The 14,376-nt window shown below is 33.8% G+C and overlaps 1 protein-coding gene across 1 annotated transcript; it reads left to right on the top strand.

Annotated features, from left to right (window-relative positions):
* Window positions 1–1,594: 1,594 nt before the first annotated feature.
* Window positions 1,595–9,843, top strand: LOC139523153 (secretory immunoglobulin A-binding protein EsiB-like). The gene is made up of 5 exons (XM_071316957.1): window positions 1,595–1,811; window positions 3,662–3,803; window positions 5,251–5,296; window positions 7,940–8,026; window positions 8,369–9,843. Exons 1-5 carry the CDS (start codon window positions 1,659–1,661, stop codon window positions 8,466–8,468), a joined length of 528 nt encoding a protein of 175 aa, XP_071173058.1. The 5' UTR covers window positions 1,595–1,658; the 3' UTR covers window positions 8,469–9,843.
* The last annotated feature ends 4,533 nt before the right edge of the window (window positions 9,844–14,376 follow it).

Below are 14,376 nucleotides of genomic sequence, written 5' to 3'. Positions count from 1 at the left end.
CATGCCTCTTTTTTTCTCACTTTTTTTAAGTAATGTATTTTTGTCTAATTTATATAATCTGACAACTTCACTCCAACAATCATTCTACGATTATAGGAAAGATACAAATTTGAGTGTTGGAAATACTACTAAAATCTGGTAGACTGTAAAAATAAAACTTTGGTCCTCTTGATATAGTACCAGTCTTGAAATATAAACCAAAGAGGCGAGTAAACACTTTTTGTTTAATTTTTACTGATACAGCCGAGTTTCATCATTTTATAAATAAGAACTTTTGGACGTTAAACATTTTTTTTTAGACTAATATGATTAAGGGAGGAAGGGTGTCCGGCCCTCCCTGTTTGTAGAAAAAAAAATGGTTTATTAAAGGGAATCGCTGAAGTAAGAATGGAGCGGGTATGTGAACCCTCTAAGACAGTCAGTGTTCCCCCTTTTATGAAGTTTCTGGATCCGCCACTGAATTCCCTGCACACTAAGCAAGACAGAGTGTTAACTTATGCAGTTTTTATGCCTCACCTACGATAGTAGAGGGGGCATTATATTGTCTGGTCTGTGCGTCAGTTCGTCCGTCCATCCGTTCCTCCGTCCGTCCGTCTGTCTCGCTTCAGGTTAAAGTTTTTGGTCAAGGTAGTTTTTGATGAAGTTGAAGTCCAATCAACTTCAAACTTATTACACATGTTCTCTATGATATGCTCTTTCTAATTTTTAGGCCAAATTAGAGTTTTCAACCCAATTTCACGGTCCACTGAACATAGAAAATGATAGTGCCAGTGGGGTATCCGTGTACTGGGGACACATTCTTGTTTCTTATGTTTTAACATACCTGGTTTTTAATCTATCTATTTTGTCTTGCTCTTATATCCATGCATACATGCAACCTTATGACAGCATGTAATAGCAGTTTATATGTACTGTCCCTCAACTATCGTTATACTGGGATTGAAACTGGAAAAAGAATAAGAATTAAATATAGGAAAATAAGATGAAAATTTAAACATTAGCTAAAAAATAATTTTTCATATTAATTTTCAAGACTATATGTCACTGTTTTTTTTTTTAAATAATGTAATATTATATGTAATGTAATTACTTGATATTTATATACAAGACGTTAATTGTTCTTTTCTTAAACAGTATATTTTTCATTAAAGTCATTATTAAGCACCCTATTATTGTGTATTATTTATTTCTTATCCATTCCCCACCCCAAACCGGCCATTATGTAAACCGCATCCACACCCTCAATATTCAATGTTATACTTTTTAAATTAGTCCAAATAATGGCGTCTAGAAAGGCTATTTTTGATTTTGCTGTTTTATACGCCTTCCTACGACGAAGGCGTCCATTATTTTTTTATTATTTTTTTTTTTATCAAAAAGCCGTACAAAAAGTGACGGCATAATTATTTGGACTAACTTTAAATATTTTTAAGATAAAATTATTGACTTTTGCAGTAGAGGAAAAAACTGATGAAAATAACGAGCAAAAACCACTAATCAATAATATTGTAAATAAATTATACATTGTTATTTATTGTCATTGATCAGTGCATTAAAATTCCAATAAAAACAGGTGCCTGAATGACGTCGTCTTGACAACTAATACAACAATCGATAGATGGCGCTGAAAGAATTTGTTGCTGAAACTTAAAGGAAACATGGCTGAAAGTCTGAGAACGTCTGGAGTTAGACAACGTTTAATTCAACCAGAAAATGAAGATCCTGAGTGGGATCCATCGTTACCATATGGAGGAAAAGTTTATTTAGCCAGAAAAAAGAAGCCGGACCCGCTCTATGTTAGAATTATTGAGGTATTTAATAATGTCCATAGCTAGTGTATTGTTTACTTATTTCTGACAATTTTCCCTATTTTCAACAACCATGCTCGATCTCTATCTTTTTTATTACACTAATCCGATATTATAACACACAAAGAAACATATGCATCTCGGTCTCCATCTAATCGGATCCTGTACCACTGCTCTGCACTACCACTGAACCTTTTTAAAAGATCATTAGTCAGGAGTACCTCTGGAGTACAGGTTACAGGGGCGGATGCAGGAATTTTCGAAAGGGGGGGGGGGGGGGGTGCTAACCCAGGGCACCCAGGGCAAAAGGGGGGGGGGGGTGCAAAACATATGTCCCGATACAAATGCATTGATCGGCACCCCCGGACCCCCCCCCCCCCCCCCCCCCTGGATCCGCCACTGGGTTAGGAAGGAATTTGTCACTGTTTTGATAAAATGCAATCACAAAACAGTTTCCGAACAGGATTTTCTATCCACGTATTTGTTATCTCGGGAGGACGTCTTTAATATCAAGCCATGCGTAAAGTATTCATACGAGAGCTCATGCATTTATAATTACTAGAACACAACCGCGAAATCGCGGGCATTTAGAGCGTAGTTTAAAGTATCAGTATGTAAAGTGTTGTTGGAAGAATTTTGTTAAACACAGAATGACTGGAGAATTTCAGCAAAAGTATCATAAGTCATAGGGGACAGGAAAATGTTTTTTTTTACCCTCCACCTTTATTTCCAAAGTTCCCAATTTTTGGTTTTCTATCAATTTCAATATAAACATACATTTAGTATGTTATGAACATTTATTTAATTAAGGAGCCTGTAATTCAGTGGTTGTAGTTTGTTTATGTGTTACATATTTGTCTTTCGTTCATTTTTTGTACATATATAAGGCCGATAGTTTTCTCGTTTGCATTGTTTTACATTGTCATTTCGGGGCCTTTTGAAGCTGAGTATGCGGTATTGGCTTTGCTCTTTGTTGAAGGCCGTACGGTAACCTATAATTGTTAATTTCTGTGTCATTTTGGTCTCTTGTGGAGAGTTGTCTCAATACCACATCTTCTTTTTTTTTGTAATCAATTTTGTAAAAGATTTAATGACTGGAGAATTTCAGAAAAAGTATCAAAAGTTCACATGAATAATTTTAGCGCTTATCTGTATATTATGAACATTCATTACTATATAAATAAAGCGTATTTACTTTCAATTCTAAGTTTACTAATCGATCCATGGTGATCATTGATATAGTATACAGACCCTCTCTATTTAATAAACTCTGTGACTGCCGTGGATAGTAAACTTGAAAATGATAGCAGATAAAATTCTGAAAATACACTTTATTCGTAGTATATGTATGTTCAAAGTATACAGAAAAACGCAAACCGGAAGTCTAATCTGACTTAAAATTTCGTACAAATTCAATGACGGGACAATACCCGGATGCCTTTTTTCTCGTTTTTCTCCTAAAATAACTCAATCTGAATAATCATATGAATGGATGACAAATGCGACTATGCACTGTACCTATAGGACACAGAGGCGTGTTGATTATTGTGGAAAGAACATGCAGAAGCGACACCAAAAATGAGGTCTTCTCGTTTAATAGTATAGATATAGGCTACATCGAATCATGGAAGTAATATTGAAATATTACTTCCATGATCGAATCAACCCAATTATGATTATATGACGGGTTCGTGTTCGCTTTAATTTGAGGTTTTTGGTCTTGTCTTAAAAACTTTTGAATCATGTTTTGGTTCCCGTGTATTTTTGTTTCAATCTCAATTTGACCTTTTCAAGAGTTTAATATCTTATGATGTTTTTTTTTGTTTTTTTTTTTTAAATATTTCTATTTACAGGCAATGGTGGTGATTGGGACTTTAATGTTTGCACTTTATGCATACTATTATTTCGATCACCTGCATTTCCATGTCACTTATGCATATGGATGGCTGGGTTATCCACAAGCTCAGCATCAAGTCGGACAACGATATCTACATGGTATGGACCAATTTCTAGATATTAATAAATATGGATAAAAGGAGATAAAGATATTACAACCTAATGAGATAAACGAAAATATATAGCTATAGGAAGATGTGGTATGAGTGCCAATGAGACAACTCTCCAGCCATGCAAGTCACAATTATAAAGGTAAACCATTCTAGGTCAAGGTACGGTCTTCAACACGGAGCCTTGGCACACATGCACCGAACAGCAAGCTATAAAGGTCCCCAAACATGTCTTTCATACAATCATCAACAATATCAAAACTTTTGAATGCTTAAAAAAATATATGTGGATAAACTTAAATAGAAATTAACAAAGTTTTGCATTCAACGCCAAATTCTTCAGATACCAATAGGATTTTATGATGTACAAGACATAATTGACGAGGGTTCACACTTGAATTTATCGCGGGGTTATTAAAGTATTGTTTGCATGTTTAGTTATATCTCAATCCTCACTTTCAATCTCGACCGGCCAAGTTAATGGTCCATTACTCATGGAATGTGCACATCCAAAAGAAGAAACCCTTAATATCAAATATGAACTATCTCATTTCCCGGCTTAGTAACAACGGTTGCATGTATTTATAAACCAAAGCCGAACGTTACAATTCTATCTTCTGTGAGGACTGGGTTTGGCTTTTTTTCTTCTTTTTGATAGAGTATCCTCTGATAGTGGTAACAAGAAGCACCCTCTTTTTTTAAACCAGATGGGTCGAAATTATATTCAAGCATGAGCTCGTGGTCTTCGTAAGTTCCGGAGTGTCCCTTTGAAAAATATTGTTTGCACCAAAAGCGTCATATTTTTCAAATGTTATTATACGTCCGACTGTCCGTCGGTCCGTCGTCAACATGTCTAGATGAAAAATGTAAATTACAGAAATGGTCAACTGTTGCTAATATAGAACATATATAAATATAGGGATCAAACATTCAACATCTACCGTCGGAAATTTGCCGTGGAACGAAATCGCCTGATGATACAATTGAGGATTATTGAAAACTGAAATGTATTTTCTTTAATTTTCACTTGAGTAGGCTGATATCTTGAAAATTATAAGTATAGCGCAAAAATATATGATTCAAAAGATTATAAGCACTATCTGATCTACAGAACTCGTTTGTCGATTCGAAGAGTTATTATCCCTTTGCTTTGCGGTTTTATCATTTGTTTCAAGAGCTCGAGGAACAGTTAAAATTGAAGAAGAAATATGGTCAGTGGATAATGGTCTACCAAAGTCCTCCTTTGAACAAAATTATCCGATCACGCCCTTGAAACACGTTTTTAACGATTTGTATTGACGAACATGTGCAGTGAAATAAGAGAGAAAAACCAATGGAGATTTTTTTTTATTATAATTATGGCTGCTATGTTGCCAGGTGAGTGACCTATCCTTCAGAGAGCCTCGCGTTTAATATATTTTTTTCTCTTTCAACAGGGAAAGGTGTAGACAAACACGAAGGCAAAGCTATGGAATGGTTTAAGTAGGTATATAAATATAGGAAGTATTACTCGATGTGAAATGTTAATACAAATTTATACTGTGTGTTTTCCAAATAATTATCTATAATTGGTCGCAGGCCAGCGAGTATATGCTAGAAGATAGATATAAAAAAGGAGATGTGGTATAATTGCCAATGAGACAACTCTCCACTAGAGACCCAAATTACACAGAAATTAATAAATATATAGGTCACCATACGGACTTCAACAATGAGCCCATACCGCATAGTCAGCTATAAAAGGGCCCGAAATGACAATGTCAAACCATTAAAACTATAACACAAACGGCCTAATTAAAGTACAAAAAAATGAACGAAAAAACAAAATTACAAATATGTAAACAAACGACAACCACTGAATTCAAGCTCATGACTCGGGACAGGCACATACATAATGAATGTGGCGTGGTTAAACAGGTTAAACAGGTAAACGTGATTCCAACCCTCCACTTAGGTTAACCTGGGACAGTGTTGTAACAGTACAACACAAGAACGAACTATACAAATCAGTTGAAAAAGATAATCTGAATTGAAGCATACTATTGGTCAAGCGTCTTCAATGGCCAAGTGTCTAAGTTGTTCTGAGGTTGTGAGTTCTTTATTGACTAGGATTGTCAGTTTTCGTATCGAAGGCCTAGGTCGATGTTTTTTTTAAGCAACCCGAAATAGCCCAATTGTTTGATGCGCTTAAAAGTGGAGTTAAAACACCAACACTCAATCTATGAATACTATTGGTCTTTTAGAAAAAAATGCTTAAATTATCCTTAAGATTTGATTTGGGGAAGGCAACATGTTTTCGACACTTATTTGCATTTTTATATGTTTATAAAATAAATTTCAAATTTTAAAGAATTTGCATTATTAATATTTAGAAAGTTTTGTTAAATTATGAATGCAGTTCTTTGATAAACAATTGAATGTTGCGTTTGTGAGCTTTATTTTAAAAAGCAAAACAATCTAATTCAAATTCATATCTATATTTTAAACGCGTGCTCTTATATATAAACAATACTAGTGCATTGACTTGACATATCTACGATATAAGGGCGAGTCTTAGAAACGGGGAAATCCGAGGCTTTGCCGAGCTTTTTCCCCGTTTCGGGCCGAATCCTTATATATCGTTGATATGTCAAGTCAATGCACTATAATTGTCTTTATATTGCAATCTTAAGAAAACACTTTCAATTGTTGTTTAATGTGTTAATGTTATTTATTTGATTTAAATATTGGGAAAAAATCCACTTTTATAAGGCCTCATATCATGCAGGCGGAGAAATATACAACACGATGAAATGTACATTACCTTTTGAAACCCGCAATCGATGGTGAACGAGTTCGTTTGAATATGGACTAATCAACAATAAGCATAAAACATAATGATTTATAGGTTGCAAACAAAAAATATTAACAAGTGAAATAGGTTTTTCCAAAAAGTATAAAAGAAAAAGTTTGATTCTTTCCACGCTTCGTTGTATACATTGGAAACAACAAAAAGTTGAAGAGGTCGTATGAATGATTAAATATAATTTTGGCAACTTCTATTTTAATATTCATGAGCCAGTCAACGTATTTTGACAGCTCAAATAGAACGAGTGCAGTATTAATGTAAATAAAAGGATACCGATATCAGAGATCTCTATCTATATTGGTCAATTAATTTTCTCCAAAATAATTTCAGAAGGGGTGAGGGTGCTCAGTGAAAAAACTATGTGAATTAAGTTTTTTTTCCCACATTGAACTTTTGATGTCGTCCCTAAATATAGAAATATGCAATCAAGGATTTTACATTTCAAACTAAGATTATGATTAACAAAGCAAGGTTACTCAAATAATTTGTTGCTGAATTATTGATCGTAAAGCCGGCCAAATCTCTTTTGCAGTCCTTTTATAAGACGTCGATTGGTTGTTGTGTATGATATCGACAACGTGGCTGTATTGTCAATAAAGAAAATACAATTCTCTCTATATAAATGTAAACCAATTTAAAAGCGAATTATGGTCCATTTATATGATATTGATTTTTAGTCTTCCGTCAGTTAATATATTCCAATTATTTTATTTGAATACTATAGTGTTATTAACTGTCTGTTTCTGTATTGGCACTGGTATTGATTCAATGTTTGCTGTATTGGCCTCGATACGTCACATGTAGGGTCGAGGGCCAATACAGCTGACCGAGAATCTATACAAGTGCAATACATAAACAGCCACTTAATAACACTTTTATTAAAAAATCAACTTTTCAAATACAAACTTGTTCTGAATGCTACATATTACATACATCAAATGTGAATATATGGCCAATATTTCCAATACGGACTGGCAATGATGTGAATATATGGCCAATATTTCCAACACGGACTGGCAATGATGTTAATATAGGGCCAATATTTTCCAATACGGACTTGCAATGAATGATCATGAATCCTGAATTACATGCACAATATGTTTACCTGTATTGCAGGATTCATTGCCAGTCCGTATTGATAATATTGGATCGGGCCGAAAAGAATATAGATCGCGTGATTTATATGACTAGGACGACGCCACCAGTATGACACATGTCGTTTTATTTAATAAAACAACATACTGTTGGTATACTATATTATGATTTTTTTCCAACAGGAAGGCTTCGGACCAAGGACATCCACATGCATCTTATAATTTAGCTATTGGTCACATGAAGGGCTACAAAACTGGACTGAAACCAGGGTAAGAAAATGTTTTATTATTGATCAGGTCTAAACACTGATTCAATAGTCTTCTTGTAAGTAGCTTTTACTGATGCATTTGCTATAATATATAAACTTTTACTGGTGTATGGTGCGTGCTCATTAAAAAAGATATATTCCTACCGATTCAACTATGATGGTATGGGTTGGGTTTACAGTTTAGAGAAAAGAGAATAATGGTCAATAATGGGGGGGGGGGGGGGGAGTGCAGAACTATCCCCTCCCTACGGCTATCCAGACCCTAATTTATTATAATTTCGAAAAAAAAATATTTATACGAAGTTCAATGCATGTCATGTATCTTTCTATTTGTTATTTTCAGAGAATCACATCAGCTTATAGCACATGCAGCATCGAAGGGGGTAAAGGAGGCCCACAGGGTTTTGAATGAAGTATGTGCAAGAGGAGGATGTAAACATTAGAGTATAAAATGTTTGGTACACAGCTATGCAAGAGAGATAAATCGACTTTCATAAATATGTAATCATCAGAACACTCAGCTTGTTTAAGCTGAATTAATTATAACGATCAATGTTCAAAGATTGTTTTAAAAAACTACAGTATACTTTTTACAATTATTTGTTTTTTACCTTTAATTTAAGCATCTTAATATGTCATTACTGTTATTTGTATAATTGATATTTAGTATTGATATTTCTTGATATTTCTTGAAATTTTAATGTCGATAAAAAACTCAGGAACTTTATCCTTCAACATTTTGTCGTATAAGAATGTTCTTATCTGCAACTGTGGATGCAGGCACAATGCACACGACACGCCCCTTGCTAAATCGGTAAAAAAATATGTTTTATGTGGCTATTAACTCGTTTAAAACTTTTGTTGGTAGTGCTGTGCCACCCATAATCACAAAATCTGGATCTACACCGCATATATATACTTATACATATCAATTGTTTGTGTGTACCCAATAAGTGGGCAAATAAATTTGCATTTGGCAAATTTCTCTCACTTTTCATCTAATGTTTGCCTTCAATCCTCATAAAGAGTATGGTCGGATATGTATTTTTTCTCTTTATTGTGTTGTCAGGTCGCTGTTTCGACGTTATGTCTCTCGTCTCCTTTCATTCAATTATAAAAGGCAACTATGTATATCTCCAATTTGACATACATGAGGTCTGCATAGCTTTCAGACAAAATGAAATGTATTTAGATCATGATCAATTCATTTTAATCATAAATTGACATTCATGGACTGAAATATTCTTTCATACATGTAATAATAACCGAATATTACTGGAAACACAAAAAGTCCAGTCACAGCTTGCTCTTTTTCTGTGGTGCATCTAATTACATGACATTTCGTTATACGTGTATATATAGCATACAGATTGCCATTATACTATCATAGTTATCAACTTTCAACTAGTCAGAGCCGAATCTAGAAATTGGGGACCCACTGTCAACCTAAGAGGGAGACGGTCCTGCACGCTTCAGTGGTTCCCTATATAACCAACTAAAATTTTCCACATAAAGGGGGGGGGGGGGGGGGGGTAGGGGCCTTTAATCCGCCACTGCTAGTACTATTGTGAGTAAATGCTTTGGCGATTTAATGCAATTGCTAATGATCCATAGGTCTTTCTAGTATTTAAATAGTGCGCAGACCAGTTTTTGACATTATTATATTAAAACATGGCAAAAGCAGTTCAAGTATACGTCCAAACTGAAATCATTCCAATCAATTGTTGTTGTGTTTTCTTTGTTTAAAATAGATTGTGTTATTACGAATTTATTGTAAATATTTTAGCGTTATTTTGATTTAATAAATATTACTATTTTTTCTGTGGTTGATGTGTTTTCTACCATATGTCAGTTGTACATTTGAAGTCCATTTAACTACCTTAAACCCTCATTTGTGATATATATGCGATTGGTCAACGACTTCTCTATTCCCGACATTGCTAGTATATATTTCTTTTTATTCCAGACATATTCCAAACTCTGGACTCTTATTTTAAGTAGCATCAACTCATTAAGAACGGTCGTTTATACACATGGAAGTAACTTTTTTTTTAACTTTGTTTACCTATATTCTTAAACAACTTTACGAATTTCATAGAAGATATTTACATGATCTTTGAAAGTTATTAAAACACACGAAAAATAGCCGAAAAAATGTACGGGTAAACATTATAGCCCTTAATTCTTTAATCGGCTTTAAACAATTCGTTGATTAAAATTGGAATCTATATATCTATTCCTCTTATTAACCCTTTTATTACAGGTATAACCGGAGGAATGTATCCCAATCATGGTTAAAAAGCGTATGGTATTGATGGAAATCTATATAAATGGTTTGAAAGTTATATTTCAAATAGAAAACAAAGCGTTTTTGTTTCAAATGCCTATTCGCCTTTTGATAATACTAATGCAGGAGTTCCTCAAGGCTCCGTATTAGGTCCCCTACTATTTCTTATTTATGTAAATGACATAGCTGATAATTTGACAAGTCTAACTCGATTGTTTGCTGATGATACATCTCTTTCTTATTCCAGCAATAACCCTTACACTATAGAGGAAGTCTTAAACAGCGATTTAGAACAAATTTCAGTATGGTCTAAAGATTGGCTTATTAATTTTAACCCTAATAAGACAAAGGCTATGATATTCTCCTGCCATACTTCCCCAGATGATATTGAAATAGAATTTCAAAACCAATTAGTAGAATTTGGCTCCTGTCATAAACACTTAGGGATTACTTTTGATTCCAATGGTAAATTCCATACACATATAGAAAATATTTTAAAGTGTGCAAGCACAAGATTAAATGTTCTTAAAAAATTGAAATATGTATTGAATAGAAATTATCTTGCTCGTATATATTTAACTTTTATAAGACCCGTTATGGAATATGCATGTGAGTTATGGGATGGTTGTACTCAACAAGAAGCCGACAATTTAGAACATGTTCAGTTAGAAGCAGGGAGGTTAGTAACTGGGTTGCCCGTGTTTGCTAGTCGGGAAGCTATATATTTTGAAACTGGCTGGCAATTGCTTGTGGACAGAAGAAAATCCAGAAAGCTCAATATGTTCTATTCTTTACATAATGGGACTGCCCCTGATTATCTCTGTGATTTAATGCCCCCGCTTGTTAGTCAAGTATCTAACTACGATTTGCGAAACAGTAATAATTATGTAGTACCCGGTTATAGACTAGACATAACTAGAAAATCCTTTTCCCCATCCACTACTATTGAATGGAATAGACTTACCCCCGACATACGTACGTCCAAAAATATAAATATTTTTAAACGAAAGATGAAGTCAAAATTGATACAGCCACCTTCCTATTTTAGTTGTGGGGATAGAAAACTTAATATCATTCATACACGTTTGAGAAATATGTGCAGTTCTTTAAATTCAGATTTACATCGTGTTAATATTAAACCAAGTCCGGCATGCAGCTGTGGCCACCCTGTTGAGGATAGTATACACTATTTTTTAGAGTGCGCTTTTCACAACGAAGCAAGAGAAATACTGTTTTCTAAATTAGAACGTTATGCTATATCCATTGAGCTTCTGTTAGCTGGTGACGGAGACCTTTCTTTTCAGCAAAACAGAGACATTTTTGAGTCCGTACAATCTTATATCAGAATAACACAAAGATTTAAAACAATCAATTAACTTTCTAAATTTCTACTTTACAATCTTTCACTCCAGTCCAGTTGTTTCATTATTATTCCTTATTATATTGTATTTTTTTTCTTTTTATTTCTAATTTTTGTTTGAAGTATGTATTACATGCATTACTACTATGCTTTTTTTTTGTTGCTTTTTTCGCCATTATCTAATGTACTTTGTGTTTATATTTATATTGGGAGAGGACGTCTCTAATGTTGTTATAACTTGTGTCCAATCCCTTTTGCTACCGTTATGCAAATGAAATATGTTTAAACTAAACTAAGGTTAATAAGCTTGTTTTAATATATGAAGACCGGAATTTGATTTTATACAACTTTGGGTTATTTTCATAATCTTGACTTTAAGAGAAAGATTCGTTGTTGTTTATATAAGGAATCTTATTTTCATCTACCAATGCACTTGATGTTTGGTCGTTTTTATTGGCGTTGGATTGTTTTCATTTTCTGATGATATAAGCATAAGTATTATTTTTGGTTAAAAAAATTGCTATAAAGAATAGAATAATTCTATTTCAACCAAATTAAATTGGACAAATATATGTTACGTGTAAGCAAAAACAGCTAAAAACACTATGATAAACAATTTTCAGTTTTTTAGGGAATTCTTCGTCTTTTAATAACTGGTTTGTACTTGAAAAATCAAATGAGTAGATGACGAATACTTTTGTTCGGCCCAACAGATGATCAAGGGGGCTTGGGGCCCACGTCCTCCTTTTAGTGGGAAAAATTTGGTTGATTATTTAGGGAATCACTGAAGTATGATGGGAGCGCCCCCCCCTTTTTATAAAAAGTCATGGATTCGCCACTGACCTGTATACTGTATACCTGAGTGACGGTATACGAACTCAGGCAGCCAAGACTTAATGCTTTACCTAAAAAAAAAAATGAAAAAATTGACACAAAAAAAAGCTGAAAAGTTTCGTTCGATATTACACTCGGATCAATTTATTAAAGTCCAAACTCTTAGTAACCGGCAACATAATTATGTTCTCAGTTCAGAACTCTATGCCGGGGAAGAAAGTCATAATGCGAGGGGTCTGGAAGCTCTGAAGAGAATGGTGCAAAATCCTGAATTCTCGCGATTTCCTGGGACTTAAAATGAGCTCACAGAAATCTTATTTTCATGACTAACTTGTCAACTTTTGAAAATAAATAATTTTTTGAAAAAATGAGAAAAAAACCCTTCTACTGTGTAGTGCGGGGTAGAGCTTGTTTATATATTACTATAGGTACAATTAAAAGTATATAGTGCCACCACCAATAATATAAATATTTTAATTGTTACCTATATAATCAGTCTCAACCCACTATATTCATTGCAAAATCCCAACTGTGCAATTTAAATGGCAAGTTTTTATTGAGAAAATACATTCATCAATAGAATTACCTTACTCCCTATATATACTAGTATATGTTTTATTTTATATCTGTTGAAATTTGTTTTTCGCTGAATCAGTCCAATAGACCAAGCCCAGATAAATGATTCATTTTCATTAATTTCTCGTCTCATGGTACTGAAAGCTCATTCTGTCGTTGCAGTATATTAAAGATTTCCGGGTATAAATCCTTGTTTATAACATCATAGTTTGGAAACCTTTAACAATATATTAACACGTTTGAAGTCCCGAAATCTACAAGAAAAATAGTCAAATTATTTCCGATTTCTTTTTATAAACTTCTAAAACGAGACTCAGAGACTTTTATTTTTACCAAGCAAGGTGAAGTTCAAGCACTTTAAATTTTGAACATGGAGAATAAGCACTGTAAATCTCGAGGCACGTATAATTAAATCGTAGGGGTACGTTGAACGAGGCACCCGTCCTACACGACCGAGCGTAATAAAAAAGTGAAAACGCGTTGATCGTCAAATTAGAAAAAAAAAAAACGACGTATGCAAGATTATACATGCCTCACAGACTAATTAGAAGAATGACTCGTTGCCCGTGGTCTCTTTCACTGGTGGTAAGCGGATTTTATGTGACGACCATCCGAAAATGGGAGACAACTCTAGGGATAAGTTTTTCTTTTCCGATTTTCGTGCAGTAAAATGTTCACTTGAGCCAAACCACTGGTATCATATACACTTATCGTGAGTGCGTTGATATTGAAACCAAATTCGATACATAAAATCATTCCAATTTTCGTAAGGTAGTCATTCAAAAATTCGAGCATGATGGTCGTAACTTAAAATTTGTGATGGCCGTAAAGTCAACTATAGTATTTTGGATGATGGTCGTAACCGACATAAGACGGTGGTAACTTTGAAAGATGACCGTAACTCTAGTATTTGGACGAACTTTTATTAGTATATTTTAAAAGTAAAAGTAATAAACTCATTTGTCATTTATATATGTCTTGCTACACACAATAATATTTGTTACTCTGATAATGGTATGCAGAAATTAAGCTAAAGAATTATCAAACATACACAGTTCTGATGTATTCCAAACGCCCATGAGTTAGGAGTAACAGTGAAAACTATTCAAGGGTTGAGTATTGATATATTTTTTACTGTACGTTAAGGCAAAAAAATGTTATATACACATGTATTCCCTCATATTTGTTTTTAATTTTTTTTTATAAACGACTTTTTATTATCTGCAATGTCGGCAGATGAAATTATTGAACGTACAGTTTTGAACAATCATCTTTAACTTTTAATCAGCGTTAG

This window comes from Mytilus edulis, chromosome 5 (genome assembly GCF_963676685.1).
Source record: "Mytilus edulis chromosome 5, xbMytEdul2.2, whole genome shotgun sequence".
Lineage (NCBI taxonomy): Eukaryota > Metazoa > Mollusca > Bivalvia > Mytilida > Mytilidae > Mytilus > Mytilus edulis.
Note: the sequence above shows the minus strand (reverse complement) of the source record. Positions and strands in the feature narration are given on the sequence as shown.

Coding starts and splice junctions, on each gene's coding strand:
- LOC139523153 (XM_071316957.1), top strand. CDS start 1,659: ATGGCTGAAAGTCTGAGAACGTCTGGAGTTAGACAACGTTTAATTCAA. Junction 1,812..3,661: donor TCTATGTTAGAATTATTGAG/GTATTTAATAAT, acceptor TTCTATTTACAG/GCAATGGTGGTGATTGGGAC. Junction 5,297..7,939: donor AAAGCTATGGAATGGTTTAA/GTAGGTATATAA, acceptor TTTTTCCAACAG/GAAGGCTTCGGACCAAGGAC.